This window comes from Hylobates moloch, unplaced genomic scaffold (genome assembly GCF_009828535.3).
Source record: "Hylobates moloch isolate HMO894 unplaced genomic scaffold, HMol_V3 SCAFFOLD_8, whole genome shotgun sequence".
In the NCBI taxonomy this organism is placed as follows: Eukaryota; Metazoa; Chordata; class Mammalia; order Primates; family Hylobatidae; genus Hylobates; species Hylobates moloch.
Genome location: NW_026652283.1, coordinates 37,569,225 through 37,588,923, shown reverse-complemented (window position 1 = coordinate 37,588,923; position 19,699 = coordinate 37,569,225). Strand labels below are relative to the sequence as shown.

The 19,699-nt window shown below is 41.8% G+C and overlaps 1 protein-coding gene across 3 annotated transcripts in view; it reads left to right on the top strand.

Moving 5' to 3' along the window:
* The window catches only part of CLSPN (claspin), a 50,818-nt gene that overhangs the window by 18,109 nt on the left and 13,010 nt on the right, over positions 1-19,699 (top strand). The window contains exons 10-25 of one of the 3 annotated variants that reach the window (XM_032160230.2): positions 1,621-1,871; positions 3,309-3,487; positions 3,588-3,652; positions 4,603-4,802; positions 5,146-5,300; positions 5,901-6,127; positions 7,323-7,434; positions 9,363-9,438; positions 9,652-9,752; positions 13,672-13,836; positions 13,944-14,065; positions 14,934-15,061; positions 15,394-15,499; positions 16,074-16,156; positions 16,418-16,579; positions 16,889-18,232. In XM_032160230.2, coding sequence (XP_032016121.1) covers positions 1,621-1,871; positions 3,309-3,487; positions 3,588-3,652; positions 4,603-4,802; positions 5,146-5,300; positions 5,901-6,127; positions 7,323-7,434; positions 9,363-9,438; positions 9,652-9,752; positions 13,672-13,836; positions 13,944-14,065; positions 14,934-15,061; positions 15,394-15,499; positions 16,074-16,156; positions 16,418-16,579; positions 16,889-16,999 — 2,243 coding nt within the window. In that variant the 3' untranslated portion in view covers positions 17,000-18,232. Of the gene's footprint in view, positions 1-1,620; positions 1,872-3,308; positions 3,488-3,587; positions 3,653-4,602; positions 4,803-5,145; positions 5,301-5,900; positions 6,128-7,322; positions 7,435-9,362; positions 9,439-9,651; positions 9,753-13,671; positions 13,837-13,943; positions 14,066-14,933; positions 15,062-15,393; positions 15,500-16,073; positions 16,157-16,417; positions 16,580-16,888; positions 18,233-19,699 lie in introns of those variants that run through there. The other 2 variants (XM_058443135.1, XM_058443134.1) reach the window with 2 other exon arrangements.

The following is a 19,699-nucleotide window of genomic DNA, read 5'->3' as shown; positions in this document are numbered from 1 at the left end:
GAGACCCTGTCTCAAAACAAAAAACCCAAAACAAAACAACCCACCTAATAATGTGATCATAACATGCATTCTACTTTGTGTTTTAGAAATGTATTAAGGACAGCTCTCACCCCCCCCCTTGAAATCACAAGTAATATATCACTTGGAAAGCAGTTTTAAACACTGAAAAAAGGTATCAAATAACTAGTCTTCCCAAGGATAACTATTAACAATTTCTTGTATGTCTTTATAGGAGTATTTTTATCCATATACCGTTTTTTGTGAATGTGTGTGACATTGAACATGACTCCCTGTCAGGCATTGCTCTAGGTGCTTTATATGTTCTATCTCATTTAATCCTTACAACCCTATGAGGTAAATAACATTAGTATCCTTATTTTGTATATGAAGAAACTGATATGCAGAGCACTTAAGCCACTTACTCAAGTTTACACAGCTAATAATTGGTAGGACCAGTGGTCTAATCCAGACCACCTAACTCCAGAGCTCAGATCTACTTTATATTGCTTTTGAGGCTTTTTTTTTTTTTTTTTTTTTTTTTTTTTTGAGACAGAGTCCTGCACTGTCACCCTGGCTGGAGTGCAATGGCACGATCTTAGCTCACTGCAACCTCCACCTCCTGGGTTCAAGCGATTCTCCTGCCTCAGCCTCCCGAGTAGCTGGGATTACAGGTGCCCGCCACCATGCCTGGCTAATTTTTGTATTTTTAGTAGAGATGGGGTTTCACTATGTTGGCCAGGCTGGTCTCGAACTCGACCTCGTGATCTGCGTGCCTTGGCCCTCCAAAGTGCTGGGATTACAGGTGTGAGTCACTGCGCCTGGCCTTGAGGCTTTTTAAAAAATGGCTGCATAATATTCCATTGAATTAATACAACATGACTCATTAAACCATACTCGTATTGACAGATGTCTTGTTTGTTCCAGTTGTTGCTATTGCATACAGTGTTATATTATAGTGCCAGATATATGGTGGTATATTAGATGCGAAATTCCTTACAGTGGAATTGTCATGATATATATCACATTTTGATATATATCATCCAGTTGTCTTTCAGAATGGTTATAGCACTCTGAATCACAGTGTATGAATTCCTGTTTCCTCTCAATAATAGGTATTATCAAACCTTCTAATTTTTGCCAAACATGTTGAAAATGTATCTCGTTATTTTGATTTGTAGCTCTTTAATTAGAAGTGAGATTAAGCATTACTTTTAATTTATTAACAATATATGTTTATTTTTCTGTGAACTGCCAGTTCATATCATTAGCTCATTTTACTCTTGAGTTGTTTCTCTTTTTCTTTAATATAGGTAAATTTATCAGTGTTTTTCTTCATGGCTTTTGAGCCACAGACTTTTGAAGCTCTACTCCCTACCCCCCTTTTCTCTCTTTTGAACAATTATTTTATAATCCCTGAGTAGTATACTATCCAGAGTGCAGAAGTTCTCTTTGATACTTCAATTCATAATAATACTCTTGTGTTCAAATAACAAAAAAGCCCAGAATACTAGAGTCTCAGATTTTCCTTTTGGGATGTGACTAGAATACTTCTGGAGTTGCCTAAAATGCATACCTAATTATTGTATTATGTCCAAAGCATTTCTACATATTTCTGTTCAGGTGAAAAGCTTCAGGTGTTAAAAGCTAAACTGCAAGAAGCAATGAAACTCCGAAGGTTTGAGGAGCGCCAGAAGCGCCAAGCACTGTTTAAATTAGATAATGAAGATGGGTTTGAGGAAGAGGAGGAGGAAGAGGAAGAAATGACAGATGAGTCTGAGGAAGATGGAGAAGAGGAGATAGGGAAAGAAGAGGAAGAACTAGAGGAAGAGGAGGAGAAAGAAGAGGAGGAGGAAGAAGAAGGAAATCAGGAGGTTTCTGGCAATTATGTTGTTTTGTTACCTTGTCATGGTGAATATGAGAGAAAAAGTCAGACTTGAAAAAGAGTATAATAAGCATGTTCAATTGTATAAGAGGTTTTAGGGGCATGATGAGGGTAACTACCTCATACATCCCTAAATCTTAGGACCTTCAGTTCTGTCAGTACCACTGAATATCTGTAGATCATCATTATATATCTGAATACAGATATGCAGTGGTACTGACAGAATACCATTGCCTGGGCTTCCACCTGTTTATTTATATATTTTAATATAATACTAACATTAAAAATGGCTTTGTATTCGTAGGAAATTTTATCTTTGTTGTTTATTTAGGTTTCTCTATCAGATTAAAAAGCAGTCCTAACCTTGGCTAGATTGAGGCCTGGAGTAAATTCTCAGGGAGGTAGAGGCCTTTCTAATTTATTTTCGTTCTTCGTTGAAGACGGCATTTGTAGAAGGGCCTCTTGCCCTTGTTCCATAGTACTGTTTTCTGCCTAGGGAAAACTGGTGATGATACGATTGTTAAGTATTAAAAAGCTTCCCTTTTTGGGCCAGGCGGGGTGGCTCGTGCCTGTAACCCTAGCACTTTGGGAGGCTGAGGTGAGCGGATCACCTGAGGTCAGGAGTTTGAGAACAGCCTAGCCAACATCGTGAAAATCCATCTCTACTAAAAATACAAAAATTAGCTGTGTTTGGTGGCACACACCTGTAATCCCAGCTACTCAGGCAGGAGAATTGCTTGAACTCGGGCAGTGGAGGTTGCAGTGAGCCAAGATTGCGCCACTATACTCTAGCCTGAGAGACAGAGTGAGACTGCATCTCAAAAAAAGAAAAAAAAAAAACTTTCCTTTTTGTATGCTGGGATCACTTAATTTTATTTTATTTTATTTTATTTATTTATTTATTTAAATTTTTTTGAGATGAGGGTCTCACTATGTTGACCAGACGTCTGGAACTCCTGGCCTCAAGTGATCCTCCCATCGTTGTGGCCTCCCAAAGTGCTGGGATTACAAGCATGAGCCACCATGCCCAGCAAGTTGAGTTAATATTTAATTTTGGGTAAAGGAGAAAGAAAGCAATGGCTGAGCTATACAGCCTGTCTCAGTCTGTGCTTGGTTTGAGATCAGTAGTCAGCCTGCAATCTTAGACTGATTAACCTCTTACTGCCTCAATAAAATGATAATCCAGTCGTCCTTTATAATCTTAGCAATTTCAGGAGGGTAAAAGGTAAAAAAAAAAATACAAAAAAGTTCTAGAAGTGTCAGGGAAAATTATGTTGATAATGGTCATATGGAACTTCCTTCAGTTTACCTTTTTGAATTTAAGATGTGATCTGTAGCCAATCAGCCATATTTCAGGCTAACAGTGTATTTGCTTTTAAATGTTTTGACTTGTATTTTTTGTTTTGTGGTGGCATGATTGGTAAAGACTGCAGAATTCCTTCTTAGTAGTGAAGAAATAGAAACCAAAGATGAAAAAGAAATGGATAAAGAAAATAATGATGGCAGTAGTGAAATTGGCAAGGCAGTTGGCTTCCTCTCTGTTCCCAAGTCTCTCTCATCAGATTCTACTTTACTTCTATTTAAGGACAGCTCTTCGAAGATGGGGTAAGTGATTCTCTCTAAGAAAACTTAAAATTGCCTTGGATTTGCCCCTCCTGTAAAAACTAGGAACAGATACTGAACCAATTTATTTCTTATTTTGCAGTTACTTTCCTACTGAAGAAAAATCAGAAACAGATGAAAACTCAGGCAAACAGCCTAGCAAACTGGGTAAGTAGTGATTCTTGTGCAGAACTTGACATTTCTTTTGTCCCTCAGCTTTGATATTTAAGGACTGCAGTATGGTAAGTTTCCATGTTTTTAAATCTGGTCACTTCCCAGTTTCATGTGTAGCTATGAAAAGGGTTTATGAATTAGAATATTTTTCTTGGTCTATTTTTTGCAGTTTATTTATAGTAGACCATGCATGGTACATAATGTCCTTAGTGAATGTGTGTTGATTGAGTGAGCAATGAAATGTTTCTGTATGTAGATCAAAGGAAGACGTATAATTGACTGGATAATAAAGAGTGTGATCATAGGCATTAGGAAGGATAAGAGAAAGAAGAGAACTTTCGGCCAGGCACAGTGACTAACGCCTGTAATCCCAGCACTTTGGGAGGCCGAGGCAGGTGGATCATGAGGTCAGGAGATCGAGACCAGCCTGGCTAACATGGTGAAACCCTGTCTCTACTAAAAATGTAAAAAATTAGCCAGGTGTGGTGGCACGCGCCTGTAGTCCCAGCTACTTGGGAGGCTGAGGCAGGAGAATCTCTTGAACCCAAGAGGTGGAGGTTGCAGTGAGCCGAATTCGCGCCACTGCACTCCAGCTAGGGTGACAGAGCAAGACTCTGTCTCAAAAAAAAAAAAAAAAAAAGAACTTTCAAGTGTCACTTAGCTCAGAGTAATAAGCCCTGATTATATAATGCTATCTTAGTACTGTAATTTACCTTTAACTTAATGTTTTGGAACATATAACTTGAGGGGTTTGCCTATGAATTTTATCTGACAGTTTCATCCTCAACTCTTTTTCCTAAACAAATCCACCTTATTTCTGTAATCCTGCGCTTAAAAGGTGTTTCTCTTTCTCTAGATGAGGATGATTCATGTTCCTTGCTCACAAAGGAGAGCAGCCACAATAGCAGCTTTGATGCGCTTAAAAGGTGTTTCTCTTTCTCTAGATGAAGATGATTCATGTTCCTTGCTCACAAAGGAGAGCAGCCACAATAGCAGCTTTGAGCTGATTGGCTCCACGATTCCATCCTATCAGCCTTGCAACAGACAAACAGGCCGTGGGACCAGTTTTTTCCCTACAGCAGGAGGATTCAGATCTCCTTCCCCTGGGCTATTTCGAGCCAGTTTGGTCAGCTCAGCTTCTAAGGTAAGATGGTGATGGTTTTTCTAATCTCCTCCTCTCTTTGCTTCCCACATTGCTAAATAAAGTTTGTCCCAGCCAACCAACTCCCACCACGTTGGTACTGAGCTTATGTGTGTTCAGTTTAAAAAATCCACCCCCTTTGTATATTAAAAACAAGCTTCATACAGTATTCTTACTTTCTTGGAGATATTTTTCTTTATGCTTCTCATGGCTGTGTATTGTCCTCCTCAACTACAATTTCCTGAGAGTAGCTTAAATATTGCAAATAGCAACTTCTGTTATTGTCATGACAATGAATGACATTTGTAAAATGTTTTGTTATTGTTTGTTTTTGTTTGGGTGCCAGAGTTCAGGGAAACTGTCTGAGCCTTCACTTCCCATAGAGGATTCCCAGGATCTGTATAACGCCTCCCCAGAGCCTAAGTCACTTTTCCTAGGAGCAGGAGACTTCCAGTTCTGTTTAGAAGATGACACTCAGAGCCAACTGTTGGATGCAGATGGGTAGGTAGTTTTGTGTTTCTGTGGGCGGGAATGGTGCTGGGTACTGCTTAATTTTGTTTAAAAATAAGTGAGCTTCTGTCACTCCATCTGTGCTTTCTCTTCTGAGAAAGAGAAGGTGTACAGACCATTAGTATTACATTCTATAAGTTTGAACAAAGTCTGTCCAGAAAATAAACATAAATAGCTCTTGCTAACATTCTGGTCCTTAAATTTCTGTCTTATTTGAAATGCATAGATCTTGTATTGTAAGGTCATCAAATTTCCCTGTATCCATCCTGCTATGTTATTATTGTTGGGTAAGGTTGAGAATTCACAGACTGGTGGCACATTACAGGACATAATGCCAAGCCCTGCTCTAGCATCATCTGAGGCGAAAAGTTATCCTTTACACTTTACCTTCTGAGTAACATTTTATTCTTTCACAAAACTTTTCCCTCCCTCTTTAGATTAACACAAGCCTAAAGTTTGAATCTTTTGCTTTCTGGTTTGAGATTCAGCTTTTAACTGATGTAGGAAATGAATTCAGAGGTTTTTCACCCCCTACTTTGCCATTTCTCTGAGGAATTTTTTACACTATTCGTTGTGCTCATTGGCTCTTAGGTTCTTAAATGTTAGAAACCACAGGAATCAGTACCAAGCTTTGAAGCCTCGATTGCCATTGGCCAGTATGGATGAGAATGCCATGGATGCCAACATGGATGAGCTGTTGGATTTGTGTACTGGAAAGTTTACATCTCAGGCTGAAAAACATCTACCCAGGAAGAGTGACAAGAAAGAGAACATGGAGGAACTTCTGAACCTTTGTTCAGGAAAATTCACTTCTCAGGGTAAATATCCAACGGAGAGTATCAGGCTTACCACACCCAAGTATCAGTGTCCTTGTAAAGAATTCCCTGGGTGGGTGGGGTGGCTCATGCCTGTAATCCTAGAACTTTGGGAGGCTAAGTTGGATGGATCGCTTGAGCTCAGAAGTTTGAGACCAGCCTGGGCAACACGGCAAATCCCCATCTCTACGAAAAAAAAAAAATTAGCCAGGCATGGTGGCACGTGCCTGTGGTCCTAGCTACTTGGGAGGCTGAGATGGGAGGATCTCTTGATCCTGGGAGGTGAAGGTTGCAGTGAGCCGAGATCATACCAGTGCACTCCAGCCTGGGTGGCAGAGACCCTGCCTAAAAATAGAAAAAAAGAAAGAAAGAAAAGAAGCCCCTTACCCTCAGGTGAAAAGTTCTCAGAAAACAAGGCTGTGGTGGAATCTGTGTATAAACTGAATTCACTGCTTAGTGCCCTGACATTTAGAACTCTTACTTTCTTAGAGTGGTAAAGTATCAACTTAAGACTACTTTAGGCCGGGCGCAGTGGCTCACGCCTATAATCCCAGCACTTTGGGAGGCCAAGGCGGGGGATTTCCTGAGCTCAGGAGTTCGCCACCAGCCTGGGTGGCACGGTGAAACCCCATCTCTACTAAAATACAAAAAATTACTGGGCGTGGTGGCCTGTGCCTGTAATTCCAGCTACTTGGGAGGCTGAGACAGGAGAACTGCTTGAACCCCTGAGGTGGAGGTTGCAGTGAGCCAAGATTGTGCCACTGCACTCCAGCCTGGGCAACAGAGAGAGACTGTCTCAAAAAAAAAAAGTCTCAAAAAAAAAAGACTGCTTTAGCTTTGCCCATATGATACATCATTTATGATTAATGTATGTACAAAGTTTAGAACAGCGTCTGATATATAATAGCATATAAATGTTAACTTTCTGTTCCCTGCCCCCAATGCACACAACTGCTAGATCGAACATAAGCTCTATGAGACCTGGGATAGTGGTTTGTTCATTACTGTATCCCTGGTGGCCTGGCACATATGGCACATAGTAAGCACTAAATAAGGATTTGTTGAATGAATAGATGGTAGGCTCTTCTTGGCAAGCTTACCTTAGAACTGTATTGAGCTGGCATGACTTTAGATGGCTGGGAAAAGAGTATAAAGCTATCATTCCTTGGTGACACATCTTTTCCTTGTTGTGATGTAGATGCCTCCACTCCAGCCTCATCAGAGTTAAATAAACAGGAGAAGGAGAGCAGCATGGGTGATCCAATGGAAGAAGCACTTGCTCTTTGCTCAGGCTCTTTTCCCACAGACAAGTAAGTCTCAGATTGCTGGGAATTTGGGAAGGCCTGGCCTTTTGATAAAATCAAAATAACTGATCATCTTAAGGGCTTTGCACCTTTTCTGAGAATCTTGCAGTGGATTTGAGTCTCATATATGCCTAGTAAGCAAATTTTAATGCTTTGGTGGAGAACAGGGTAAAAAAGGCAAGAATATGAAAGATATTTAATATCATTAATAGGGAAATGCCAATCAAAACCACAGTGAGACACCCATTATGACTTGTATCAGAAAAACCCAAAAAGTGTTATTGAGAATGTGGAGAAATTGGAAACCTTGTGTACTATTGGTGAGAATGTAAAATAGTGCAGCTGCCAGGGAAAGTATGATGGTTCCTCAAAAATTAAAAATAGAGGCCAGGAGGCCAGGCACAGTGGATCATCTGAGGTCAGGAGTTCAAGACCAGCCTGACCAACATAATGAAACCCTGTCTCTACTAAATACAAAAAATTAGCTGGGCATGGTGGCGCATGCCTGTAATCCCAGCTACTTGGGAGGCTGAGGCAGGAGAATTGCTTGAACCCGGGAGGCGGAGGTTGTAGTGAGCCAAGATCATGCCATTGCACTCCAACCTGGGCAACAAGAGCAAAGCTCCATCTCAAAATAAATAAATAAATAAATAAATAAAAATAGAATGACCATATGATCCAGCAATTTCACTTCTTAGTCTGTACCCCAAAAAAGTGAAAGCAGGACTTGAACAGATATTTGCACTCCTAAGTTCAAAGCAGCATTATTCACAGTAAGTAGTCAAAACATGAAAGCGACCTATGTTTATTAGCAGATGAATGGGTAAACAAAATGCAGTATATATATGCAAAGGAATATTCAACTTAAAATGGAAATTCTGGCTGGGCATGGTGGCTCACACCTGTAATCCTAACACTTTGGGAGGCTAAGGTGGGTGCATCACTTGAGCTCAGGAGTTTGAGACCAGCCTGGATAATATGGCAAAACCCCATCCCTATTAAAAAAATATTAAAATTAGCTAGGCGTGTGCCGGTAGTACCAGCTATTCAGGGGGCTGAGGTGGGAGAATTGCTTGAGCCTGGGAGGTCGATGCTGCATTGAGCCATGATTGTGCCACTGCACTCTGGCCATCAGAGCGAGACCCTCTCTCAAAAGAAGTTCTGACACTTGCTACAACATGGATGAATCTTAGGATGTTATGCTAGAAGAAATAAGCCAGTCACCAAAAGACAAATACTGTATGAGTCCACTTACATGAGGTACTTAGAGTAGTCAAATGCATAGAGACAGAAGGTAGAATGGTGGTTGCCAGAGACTGAGGTTATGAGAGTGTAATGAGTACAGAGTTTTAGTTTTGCAAGCCAAAAAGAGTTCTGGAGATTGCTTAACAATATGAATGTACTTAGCACTACTGAACTATAGAAAGATCTTTAAAAAGGCAAATTTTATATTATGTGTATTTTACCACAATTGAAATTTTAAAAAATTTTCTTCCTGTTTAATTGAAGAGATTATTGGTGATAATAAAAGTTTTAAATTTGGCTGGGCGAGGTGGCTCTTATCTATAATCCCAGTACTTTGGGAGCCTAAGGCGAGCAGATTGCTTGAGCCCAGGAATTCAAGATGAACCTGGGCAACATGGTGACATCTGTCTCTACAAAAAATACAAAAATTAGCTGAGCATAGTGGCTTGTACCTCTAGTCCCAGCTACTCAGGAGGCTGATGTGGGAGGATCACTTGAGCCCTGGAGGTGGAGGTTACAGTGAGCTGAGATGGTGCCACTATACTCCAGGTGGTGTAAGAGACCAAGACTGTCTCAGAGAAAAAAAAAAAATTAACACACACAAAATTTTTTTTTAATTCCTAACTTGGCTGACTACTTGTAGTTTGCTTTCAACAACTTATTTATTGATTCATTGATTTACATTTTAGGGAAGAGGAAGACGAGGAGGAGGAATTTGGAGACTTTCGGCTTGTTTCAAATGATAATGAGTTTGATAGTGATGAGGTGAGTATGAAGGGAACAAAGTAATCATAACTGAGCTCCATGTATTGCTGCCCTCAAGTGTTTTTTTCCCCTCAGTTCTTGAGAATTCTAAGTTGGGCATCTTATCAGAAACAATTTCCTAGAATGAGGTGTTTGGGCAGATGTTTATAAATCCTTTTTTCATTGAGGACACATTTTATTCTGCTTAATTTGGATATGATGCTGATTTTGTAGGATGAACACAGTGACTCTGATAATGATCTGGCACTGGAAGACCATGAAGATGATGATGAAGAAGAACTCCTGAAGCGATCTGAGAAGTTGAAAAGGCAAATGTATGTGTTATTAATATGTCCATTCCTTCAGGTGTATTTAAAATTTGGTCACTAGGCCAGGCACGGTGGCTTGCGCCTGTAATCCCAGCACTTTGGGGGCTAAGGCAGGCGGATCACCTGAGGTCAGGAGTTCAAGACCAGCCTGGTCTTGGTGACACAGGTCAAGAGATCGAGACCATCCTGACCAATATGGTGAAACCCTGTCTCTACTAAAAAATATAAAAATTAGCCAGATGTGATGGTGGGTGCCTGTAGTCCCAGCTACTTGGGAAGCTGAGGCAGGGAGAATCACTTGAACCCAGGAGGTAGAGGTTGCAGTGAGCCGAGATCGCACCACTGCATTTCAGCCTGGGTGACAGAGCGAGACTCTGTCTCAAAAAAAAAAAAAAGTTGATCACTTAATATGTCCTGTGTGCTAATAACTGCTTTACAGGCATTAACATATTATCTTATGCCAGGTGCAGTGGCTCACGCCTGTAATCCCAGCACTTTGGGAGGCCAAGGCAGGCATATTACTTGAGGTCAGGAGTTTGAGACCAGCGTGACCAACATGGTGAAACCCTCTCTACTAAAAATACAAAATACAAAATAAAGTACAAAAATTAGCCAGGCATGGTTCCGGGCGCCTGTAGTGCCAGCTACTTGGGAGGCTGAGGCAGGAGAATTGCTTGAATCCGGGCGGCAGAGGTTGCAGTGAGCCAAGATTGCCCCGTTGCACTCCAGCCTGGGTGATAGAGCAAGACTCCATCTCAAAAAAGAAAAATTATCTTATGAGTGGGTACTATTATTCTCCTCATTTTACAGTTGAAGGAACTGAGTCTCAGAAAGATTAAATTTACCCAAGATCACATAGCTAGAAGGTAGCAGAGCCTGGATTCAACTTAGATTAGGTGAAATCTCCCCTAACAGTCAAGTTAATAGTTTGCCACTTTTTAACTTAAATCCTCCTGCCTCAGCTTCCCAAGTAGCTGGGACTACAGGCATGTGCCACCACACCTGGCTAATTCTTTTTATTTTTTGTAGAGATGGGGCCTTGTTTTGTTCCCAGGCTGGTCTTAAACTCTTGGCCTCAAGTGATCCTCCTGCCTCTGCTTCCCAAAGTCTGGGATTACAGGCATGAGCCACCAGGCCCAGCTATTTTTTTTTTTTTTTTTTGAGACGGAGTCTCGCTCTGTCGCCAGGCTGGAGAGCAGTGGCATGATCTCGGCTCACTGCAACCTCCGCCTCCCGGGTTCAAGCGATTCTCCTGCTTCAGCCTCCTGAGTAGCTGGGTCTATAGGCACGTGCCACCACACCCAGCTAATTTTTGTATATTTAGTAGAGACGGGGTTTCACCATGTTGGTCAGGATGGTCTCGATCTCTTGACCTCACGATCCACCCACCTTGGCCTTCCAACCTGCTGGGATTATAGGCGTGAGCCACCCCACCTGGCCGGCCCAGCTCATTTTTTTGATATGTTGTTCTGGTCATGAAAGTAAAATATTTATTTTAGGATATTTAAAAGAATACAAACCGGGTGCAGTGGCCCACACCTATAAGCTCAGCACTTTCGGAAGCTGAGGCGGGTGGATCACCTGAGGTCAGGAGTTCGAGACCGGCCTGGCCAACATGGCGAGACCCCATCTCTACTAAAAATACAAAATTAGCCAAGCGTGATGGCCAGTGCCTGTAATCCCAGCTACTCAGGCGGCAAAGCTGGAGAATCGCTTGAACCGGGAGGTGGAGGGTGCAGTGAGCTGAGATTGTGCCATTGCATTCCAGCCTGGGCGACGAGAGAAACTTCATTTCCCCCAACCCCCGCAAAAAAAGAATACAGAAAGATATAAATAAAAACTTATCCATGTCCACCATCCAGGATATAAATGAAAGTTAGTTCCTCTTAATCCTTTTTATGCATATATTTTTATATAGTTGAGATTTGTACAATCTTTCTATTGTATAATTTTGCATCTTTTTTTTTCCTACTTAGCATATCCAGAAACATTTTCCTATGATGTTAAAAAAAAAGTTTTATAAAGACAATTCTAATAGGTATTTAATATTATATTGTATGTGAATGATTTGGAATTCACATATAGGACATCATATTGATCCCTATTAGATTTATATGGTTGCTTTTATCCCATCATTTCATTCTATTAAGATTCACTTTGGTTTCTAATTTGTCACCTATCAAATTAACTCTCATACAGCTTTAGGTTATCCACAGATTTTTCTAAGGTAGTGGTTCTTATCTGCAGAGCTCTTTGTTCAAATAAAATCTTTTAAAGAATGACAGACAGGCCGGGCGCGGTGGCTCACGCCTGTAATCCCAGCACTTTGAGAGGCCGAGGCGGGCGGATCACGAGGTCAGGAGATCGAGACCATCCTGGCTAACATGGTGAAACCCCATCTCTACTAAAAACACACAAAAAAATTAGCCGGGCGTAGTGGCGGGTGCCTGTAGTCCCAGCTACTCGGGAGGCTGAGGCAGGAGAATGGCGTGAACCCGGGAGGCGGAGCTTGCAGTGAGCCGAGATCGCGCCACTGCACTCCAGGCTGGGTGACAGAGCGAGGCTCCATCTCAAAAAAAAAAAAAAAAAGAATGACAGATAAAAGTTGAACTGTTCAAAGATGGTAAGTGGGAAGTTTGGGAAACTTAGTGACTAGTGGCCCCTGAAGGAATTTTCCAGGAACCCTAGGATTTAGAACAACTTAGCTTTAAGAAAATACAGTATAGGCTGGGCGTGGTGGCTCACGCCTGTAATCCCAGCACTTTGGGAGGCTGAGATGGACAGATCACCTGAGGTCAGGAGTTCAAGACCACCCTGGCCAACATGGTGAAACCCTATATCTAGTAAAAAAACAAAAATTAGCCAGGCATGGTGGCACGCATCTGTAATCCCAGCTACTCGGGAGGTTGAGGCATGAGAATTGCTTGAACCCAAGAGGTGGAGGTTGCAGTGAGCCGAGATGGCGTCTCTGCACTCCAGCCTGGGCGACAGAACGACACTTCATCTCAAAAAAAAAAAAAAAAGAAAGAAAATACAGTATATAGGTCTTTGATAAAAATCAGTTTTCAGAAAGCCACCAAACTTCTGCCATTTTGGACCACATGGGACCAAGATGACTTTGAATCCAGGGTGACACCAGATTTATTCTCGGGGGAGCTGAAGTCAGAAGAAATAACTAGTAGTTGTTTTGATTACCAGGAGCCCTGAGCCTTAGTCTTCCTTCTGATGTGGGGGTCAAGATTTGTTAGGCTGTAAGAAGATCCCAGTTTATTACCTTTCTACACCACACCATCTCTAGTTTGTCTCTTAAAGCTGGTGTGCTCAAATGCAAAATGAAATAGTTTGAATCTTCCAGCAGGTATTCTAATACATGTGGAAGAGATTAAGAGTTTTCTGGCTTTCAAATCACCCAATCTAAGTTGAATCCAGGCTCTGCTACCTTCTAGCTATGTGACCTTGGGTAAATGTAATCTTTCTGAGGCTCAATTCCCTCAACTGTAAAATGAAGAGAATAATGGTACCCATTCCTAAGATAATATGTTAATGCCTGTAAAGCACAGTTATTAGCACACAAGACATATTAAGTGATCGACTTTTAAATACAAATGCTCCACATCTTACAATGGGGCTATATCCTGATCAATCCATCATAAGTTGAAAATGCACTTTCATCTTATCCAGATATAACTCCATCGTAAATTGAGAAGCATACTAAGTGCATATCACATTCATGTCATCGTAAAGTTGAAAAATCATTAAGTCAAACCATCATAAGTAGGAGACTATTACCAAAAAAATTTAAATATTATCAAATGTATTATGTTTATTATTATTAGAAGTGACTCTGTGTTCTGCTTTTCTCTGCTTCCATATTCTGTGAGTATATTCATTGTCGCATTTTCTAATCCTCAAAATTGCTTTCTAGGAGGTTGAGGAAATACCTGGAGGATGAGGCAGAGGTGTCAGGAAGTGATGTGGGAAGCGAAGATGAGTATGATGGGGAAGAAATTGATGAATATGAAGAGGACGTAATTGATGAAGTACTTCCTTCTGATGAGGAACTGCAGAGTCAAATCAAGAAAATACACATGTCAGTATCTCAACAAGCCCTTCTGAGTAATAGGGTACATCTTAAGACAAGCCATATAACCAGCCAGAATGGTCCTTGTTTTGAACACCTTATTTCTCCTGTTGCAGGAAAGCTATGTTGGATGATGATAAGCGACAGCTACGTTTATACCAAGAGAGGTACCTTGCTGATGGGGATCTGCACAGCGATGGTCCTGGGCGAATGAGGAAGTTTCGATGGAAAAACATAGGTATCTTGGTTGTTGTCTTTTTTTTTTTTTTTTTTTTTTTGAGACGGGGTCTCGCTCTTTCACCCAGCCCGGAGTGCAGTGGCGCGATCTTGGCTCACTGCAGGCTCCGCCTCCCGGGTTCACGCCATTTTCCTGCCTCAGCCTCTCCGAGTATCTGGGACTACAGGCGCCCGCCACCTCGCCCGGCTAATTTTTTGTATTTTTAGTAGAGACGAGGTTTCACCGTTTTAACCAGGATGGTCTTGATCTCCTGACCTCGTGATCCGCCCGCCTCGGCCTCCCAAAGTGCTGGGATTACAGGCGTGAGCCACCGCGCCCGACCTTGGTTGTTGTCTTTAAAAGCAATCAGTTATGGGCTGAGCATGGTGGCTCACACCTGTAATCCCAACACTTTGGGAGACAGAGGTGGGCGGATCACAAGGTCAGGAGTTCAAGACCAGCCTGAACAACATGGTGAAACCCTGTCCCTACTAAAAGTTCAAAAATTAGCCGGCTGTGGTGGCACGCGCCTGTAATCCCAGCTACTCAGGAGGCTGAGGCAGGAGAATTGCGTGAACCCGGGAGATGGAGGTTGCAGTGAGCAGAGATCACGCCATTGCACTCCAGCCTGGGCGACAGAGCGAGACTCCATCTCAAAAAAAAAAAAAAAAGCAAACAGTTACAATGCACATTTGTCCAGTTTCAGATGGCAAATGGCAAGCAAAACTATAACAGGCTATGTGAAGACCTAGTTGTAACTGTTTTCTGTTAGTGGATGGGAAAAGTTTACATCATTATGTAGTAAATGATAAGGTTTTATTTTTTGTCTGTCCAAACACTCTCTCTTGCGAGGACTGCCGAATGCTGATTACCTTCACTCTTTGTTTAGATGATGCTTCCCAGATGGACTTGTTCCACAGAGACTCTGATGATGATCAGACCGAAGAACAGCTTGATGAGTCAGAAGCCAGGTGGAGGAAGGAGCGAATTGAACGAGAACAGTGGCTTCGGGACATGGTAGGAGTTCACATACTCTGACCCTAGTTTATGAGTCTGTCCCTTAGCTTGTCATGATAGTTTCAAAATCTTAGCTTGTCATGATAGTTTCAAAATCTTAGGCAACATATTGCTATCTCTTTTAATCCTTGAGCTATCTTTTGTGTTTTGAGAAGGCTATACCATGGACAGTTCTCTTCATGTTTGTCTAAGATTAATTTTTTTTTGTCTAAAGCAGCAAAGGCTGCAAAAAGGAAAACAAATACCCCAGGAACTCTAGTTTCACAATCCAGGCCATGCTAACTATTTAGGAAGGCTATAGACTTTTAATGCTGTATAATTTTTTTTTTCAGGCACAGCAGGGGAAAATTACAGCTGAAGAAGAAGAAGAAATTGGGGAGAACAGTCAGTTTATGATACTGGCCAAGAAAGTTACAGCCAAAGCACTGCAGAAGAATGGTGAGCTCTTGTTTCTCCTTAGGGTCTAGCCCCCTGGATTGTTCGTGGTAGAGCTTTGGAGGTAACTCTAACCTTCAGGAGCTGTTGCAGCTTAATCATAAGCTTGTGTCTAATACTGTCTTAAAGAGGCTTCACAGAGGTGGTGGGAGACAGTGTACTTAGATCTTAGACTATTGGGCAGTAGAGACTGTATTTGTGAGTATATGTGGCTAGTTTTACTTTATGTTCTAAGGCTCAGAGTAGTTAATTCTGGCTTTCTCTATTTAGTTGCCCAGGATTGTATACCTAAGTGTTAGAGGTGGGATTTGAATCCAGGAATATTTAACTCCAGAAATGAAGCTCTTCACTATTCCCTACACTGACCACTTCTGTTTTTCTTAAATGATTACTGTTCAACTTAGTTGTGTCTCTTCTTGGAGCCAATTATTATAGTTTCAAAGTCACCATTGTATAGAACAGAGTTCCCATGGCTTTAGCATATTGATTTAGTTACAAGATTTCTTAGCTTGTTTAGATTTAAAAGTAATTCTAATCAGCTTTTCCCAGAATAGGCCTCTCTGTCTTTTCTTTCCAGCCAGTCGCCCTATGGTTATTCAGGAATCAAACTCTTTGCTCAGAAATCCTTTTGAAGCCATCAGACCAGGAAGTGCTCAACAGGTTGGTTGGGAACCTTGTTAATCTGACATCATAGTCTACAGGTTATAAAGGCCCAGGTCCAGCTTAGAGAATAGTCTCTCATTAGAGGAAGGAGGTGGCTGCAGGGAAAAAGTTAATGTCAAAGGAGTCTGCTATTTCTTTTCTGTTTGAATAGGGTAGGAATATGTACCCTCAATATCTGGGGGGAAGCAGGGAGGGAAGGACTTTTCATTCTTTAATTGGCACTTGGGATTTGATACCAGATGACTCTTCTTTCCTCAGGTGAAGACAGGCTCACTGCTAAACCAGCCCAAAGCTGTGCTTCAGAAACTGGCTGCTCTCTCTGACCGTAACCCTAGTGCTCCTCGAAATTCAAGAAACTTTGTCTTTCATACACTTTCTCCTGTCAAGGCTGAGGCGGCAAAGGAATCGTCGAAGTCTCAGGTATGGAATTTGAGAACTAATATAGTGGCTTCCCAAACCAGAATTTATTTATTTATTTAAATTTAAAAACAAACATTCTGGCTTAACCTCTTTATGCTGCAATGTTGAAATCTTGCAGTCCCCGATAAAGTACAAGAGAATTGCTATCCCAGTAGGTAGTCAACTTTTAAACTTGCCTAGAAAGTTTATCTTTCTTTCTTTTTTTCTGTTGTTAATCATCCACAATTTATGAGTTGCTTGAGAGCTAACTGAAGATAAGTACTTGTATGAAGGTCTTAAGCTGGCCCTGACTCCCTCTGTGCTCTCTAGGTAAAGAGAAGGGGTCCATCTTTCATGACTTCTCCTTCACCTAAGCGCCTCAAAACAGATGATAGCACTTCAGGACTGACGCGAAGCATCTTCAAATATTTGGAGAGCTAACACCATCAAAGGTGCCAAAATCTACATTGAGACTGCTTTGAGAAGTTTCTAGCACTGAAAGTTGGAATTGACACTCCAGCCAATGATCCTTCCTTCTTTCATAATCAATGCAATAAGATTGCAGACAGAAATTCCAATTATTTCTACTGCACAGCTCTGGACATCTCTTTTCCTGGTATTATTCCCTGGATTGGCCACTGATTTCAATTCTGCAGTATTTACAGCATCAACAACTCATGGAATACTTGGGTGAGGTTTCCTTTTTTTTTTTTTTTTTTTTAAGATGGAGTCTCACTCTGTTGCCCAGGTTGGAATGCAGTGGCGTGATCTCGGCTCGCTGCAATCTCCGCCTCCCAGGTTCAAGTGATTCTCCTCCCTCAGCCTCCCGAGTAGCTGGGATTACAGGCATGTGCCAATACGCCCAGCTAATTTTTGTATTTTTAGTAGAGATGGGGTTTCACCACGTTGGCCAGGCTGGTCTTGAACTCCTGACCTCAAATGATCCACCCGCCTCGGCCCCACAAAGTGCTAGGATTACAAGCATGAGTCACCACACCTGGCCTTGGGTTAGGTTTCACTTCCTCCATTAAACATTTGACATTTTATCGTAGCAGCTTTCTGGGTTAATATCTCTTTGTGATAGAAGTGGTTGGAAGAGGAAAAGTAGGGAAAAGTGTGACATTACAGATTAAACAGTGAAAATCAATACCATAATGACTCCTTTACACCCATGAGATATGTACCATGATGACCGGGGTTCGGTGAAAGAAAGATTTCTTTTTTTTTGAGACAGTCTCACTTTGTTGCCCAGTCTGGAGTGCAGTGGCGCAATCTTGGCTCACGGCAACCTCTGCCTCCCAGGTTCAAGTGATTCTCCTGTCTCAGCCTCCCAAGTAGCTGGGACTACAGGTGCATGCCACCACACCTGGCTAATTTTTGTATTTTTAGTGGAGACAGGGATTCACCATGTTGGCCAGGCTGGTCTCGATCTCCTGACCTCAAGTGATCCAGCTGCCTCAGCCTCACAAAGTGCTGAGATTACAGGCGTGAGCCACTGTGCCCAGCCAAAAGAACTATTTCTTAGATGGAGGATCTAGGAACCAATAGATGGGCTGCTGTATTACTCTTACCCCTTTCATTTTCCTGTATGCTTCTTCCCAAGACAGCATCAAATTTTCAATTAATTTTTGCTGCTTATTAAGGACTTAAACTGGTACCCAAGTCAGAAAGACTGTGCCTCTAATTTTCTGGAGCTTGGGGATGAAGATAAAGTGTTACACCCAGTGTTTGTCCACCACAGTCTATGGGGCAGAGAGACCCTTCCTGGGACTGAATTCTCAATTTGCAGCACTGTTGTTCAAAGATCTCCCTTCTGGGTCTGACAAGAAGAAACATAACCATTATTTATTGCATTCTCCTGGCTTACATACATTGCCCTCACTAATCAGTGAACATTTCAGTATTTCATTACTAATTTTGAGAGAAGACCACCATGGAATTTAATAAATATTATTGAAGAGAATTGCCATCATTCTCCATTTTCCCCGAACTACCACAAGCTTCTCAGAATTTTAGACAAATGTTTTTCCCCTCAGAACTGAGCATCAGTGCTGCTTTGGAAAAACATTCCATGTGAATACTGTGGTTTCAATGTCAGGACCTGGACTTGGGCAGTTGGAAGAGAGTGTGCCAGTTTTTTATTGGGAGATGGGAACACCAATTTAATTGATGCAATTAGGTTGTGGGTTTTCTACAGTTTTTCTTTTCTTTTCTGTCTCTTTTTTTTTTTTTTTTTTTTTTTTTGAGACATAGGCTGGCTCTGTCACCTAGGCTGGAATACAATGGCACGATCTCGGCTCACTGCAACCTCCGCCTCCCAGGTTCAAGCAGTTCTGCCTCGGCCTCCCAAATAGCAGGGATTAGGCGCCTGCCACCACGCCCAGCTAATTTTTTGTATTTTTATTAGAGATGGGGTTTCGCCATGTTGGCCAGGCTGGTCTTGAACTCCTGACCTGAGGTGATCCACCCGTCTCGGCCTCCCAAAGTGCTGGGATTACAGGCGTGAGCCACCGCACCTGGTCGGTTTTCTACAGCTTTCTAATACTCAAGATATTGACTTTGACAATACTTATGTTTGTATACTTGTAATCTTATAATGGGGAAAATATGTATAAAGATGTTTTAATATGTATGTAGTTTTTCAATAAATCTTAATGCCTTGAAGGGAAGATTTGCTGTCCAGCTTGAATGCTCATTCTTAGGTCAGTGCCTGTCTAACCTTGAGGAGCATTTCATTTTCAGGTTATCTCCATCCCAGGGAAACCCTCTGGGTCTAAAGTGAGAGGCTGCTGCAATTGTCCCCTCACTGGCTTCTTAGTCCTAGTGAACTGATCAAGTTAACTTACCAAGTGGTTTGGGTTCAGCTCAGGTGAAGAGGGTAATTGAGTTTACATAAATGGTACCTTCTATTACAGCTCTTTGTTTAAAAAATTTATTTTTTAGAGACAGTCTCATTCTGTTGCCCAGGTTAGAGTGCAGTGGCACCATCATAGCTCACTGTACCCTTGAACTCCTGGGCTCAGCATCCTCCTTCCTCAACCTTTGGAATAGCTGGGCCACATTATAGGCACATGCCACCGTGCCCAGCTAATTATTTTATTTTAGTAGAGACAGGGTCTTGCTGTGTTGCCCCAGCTGATC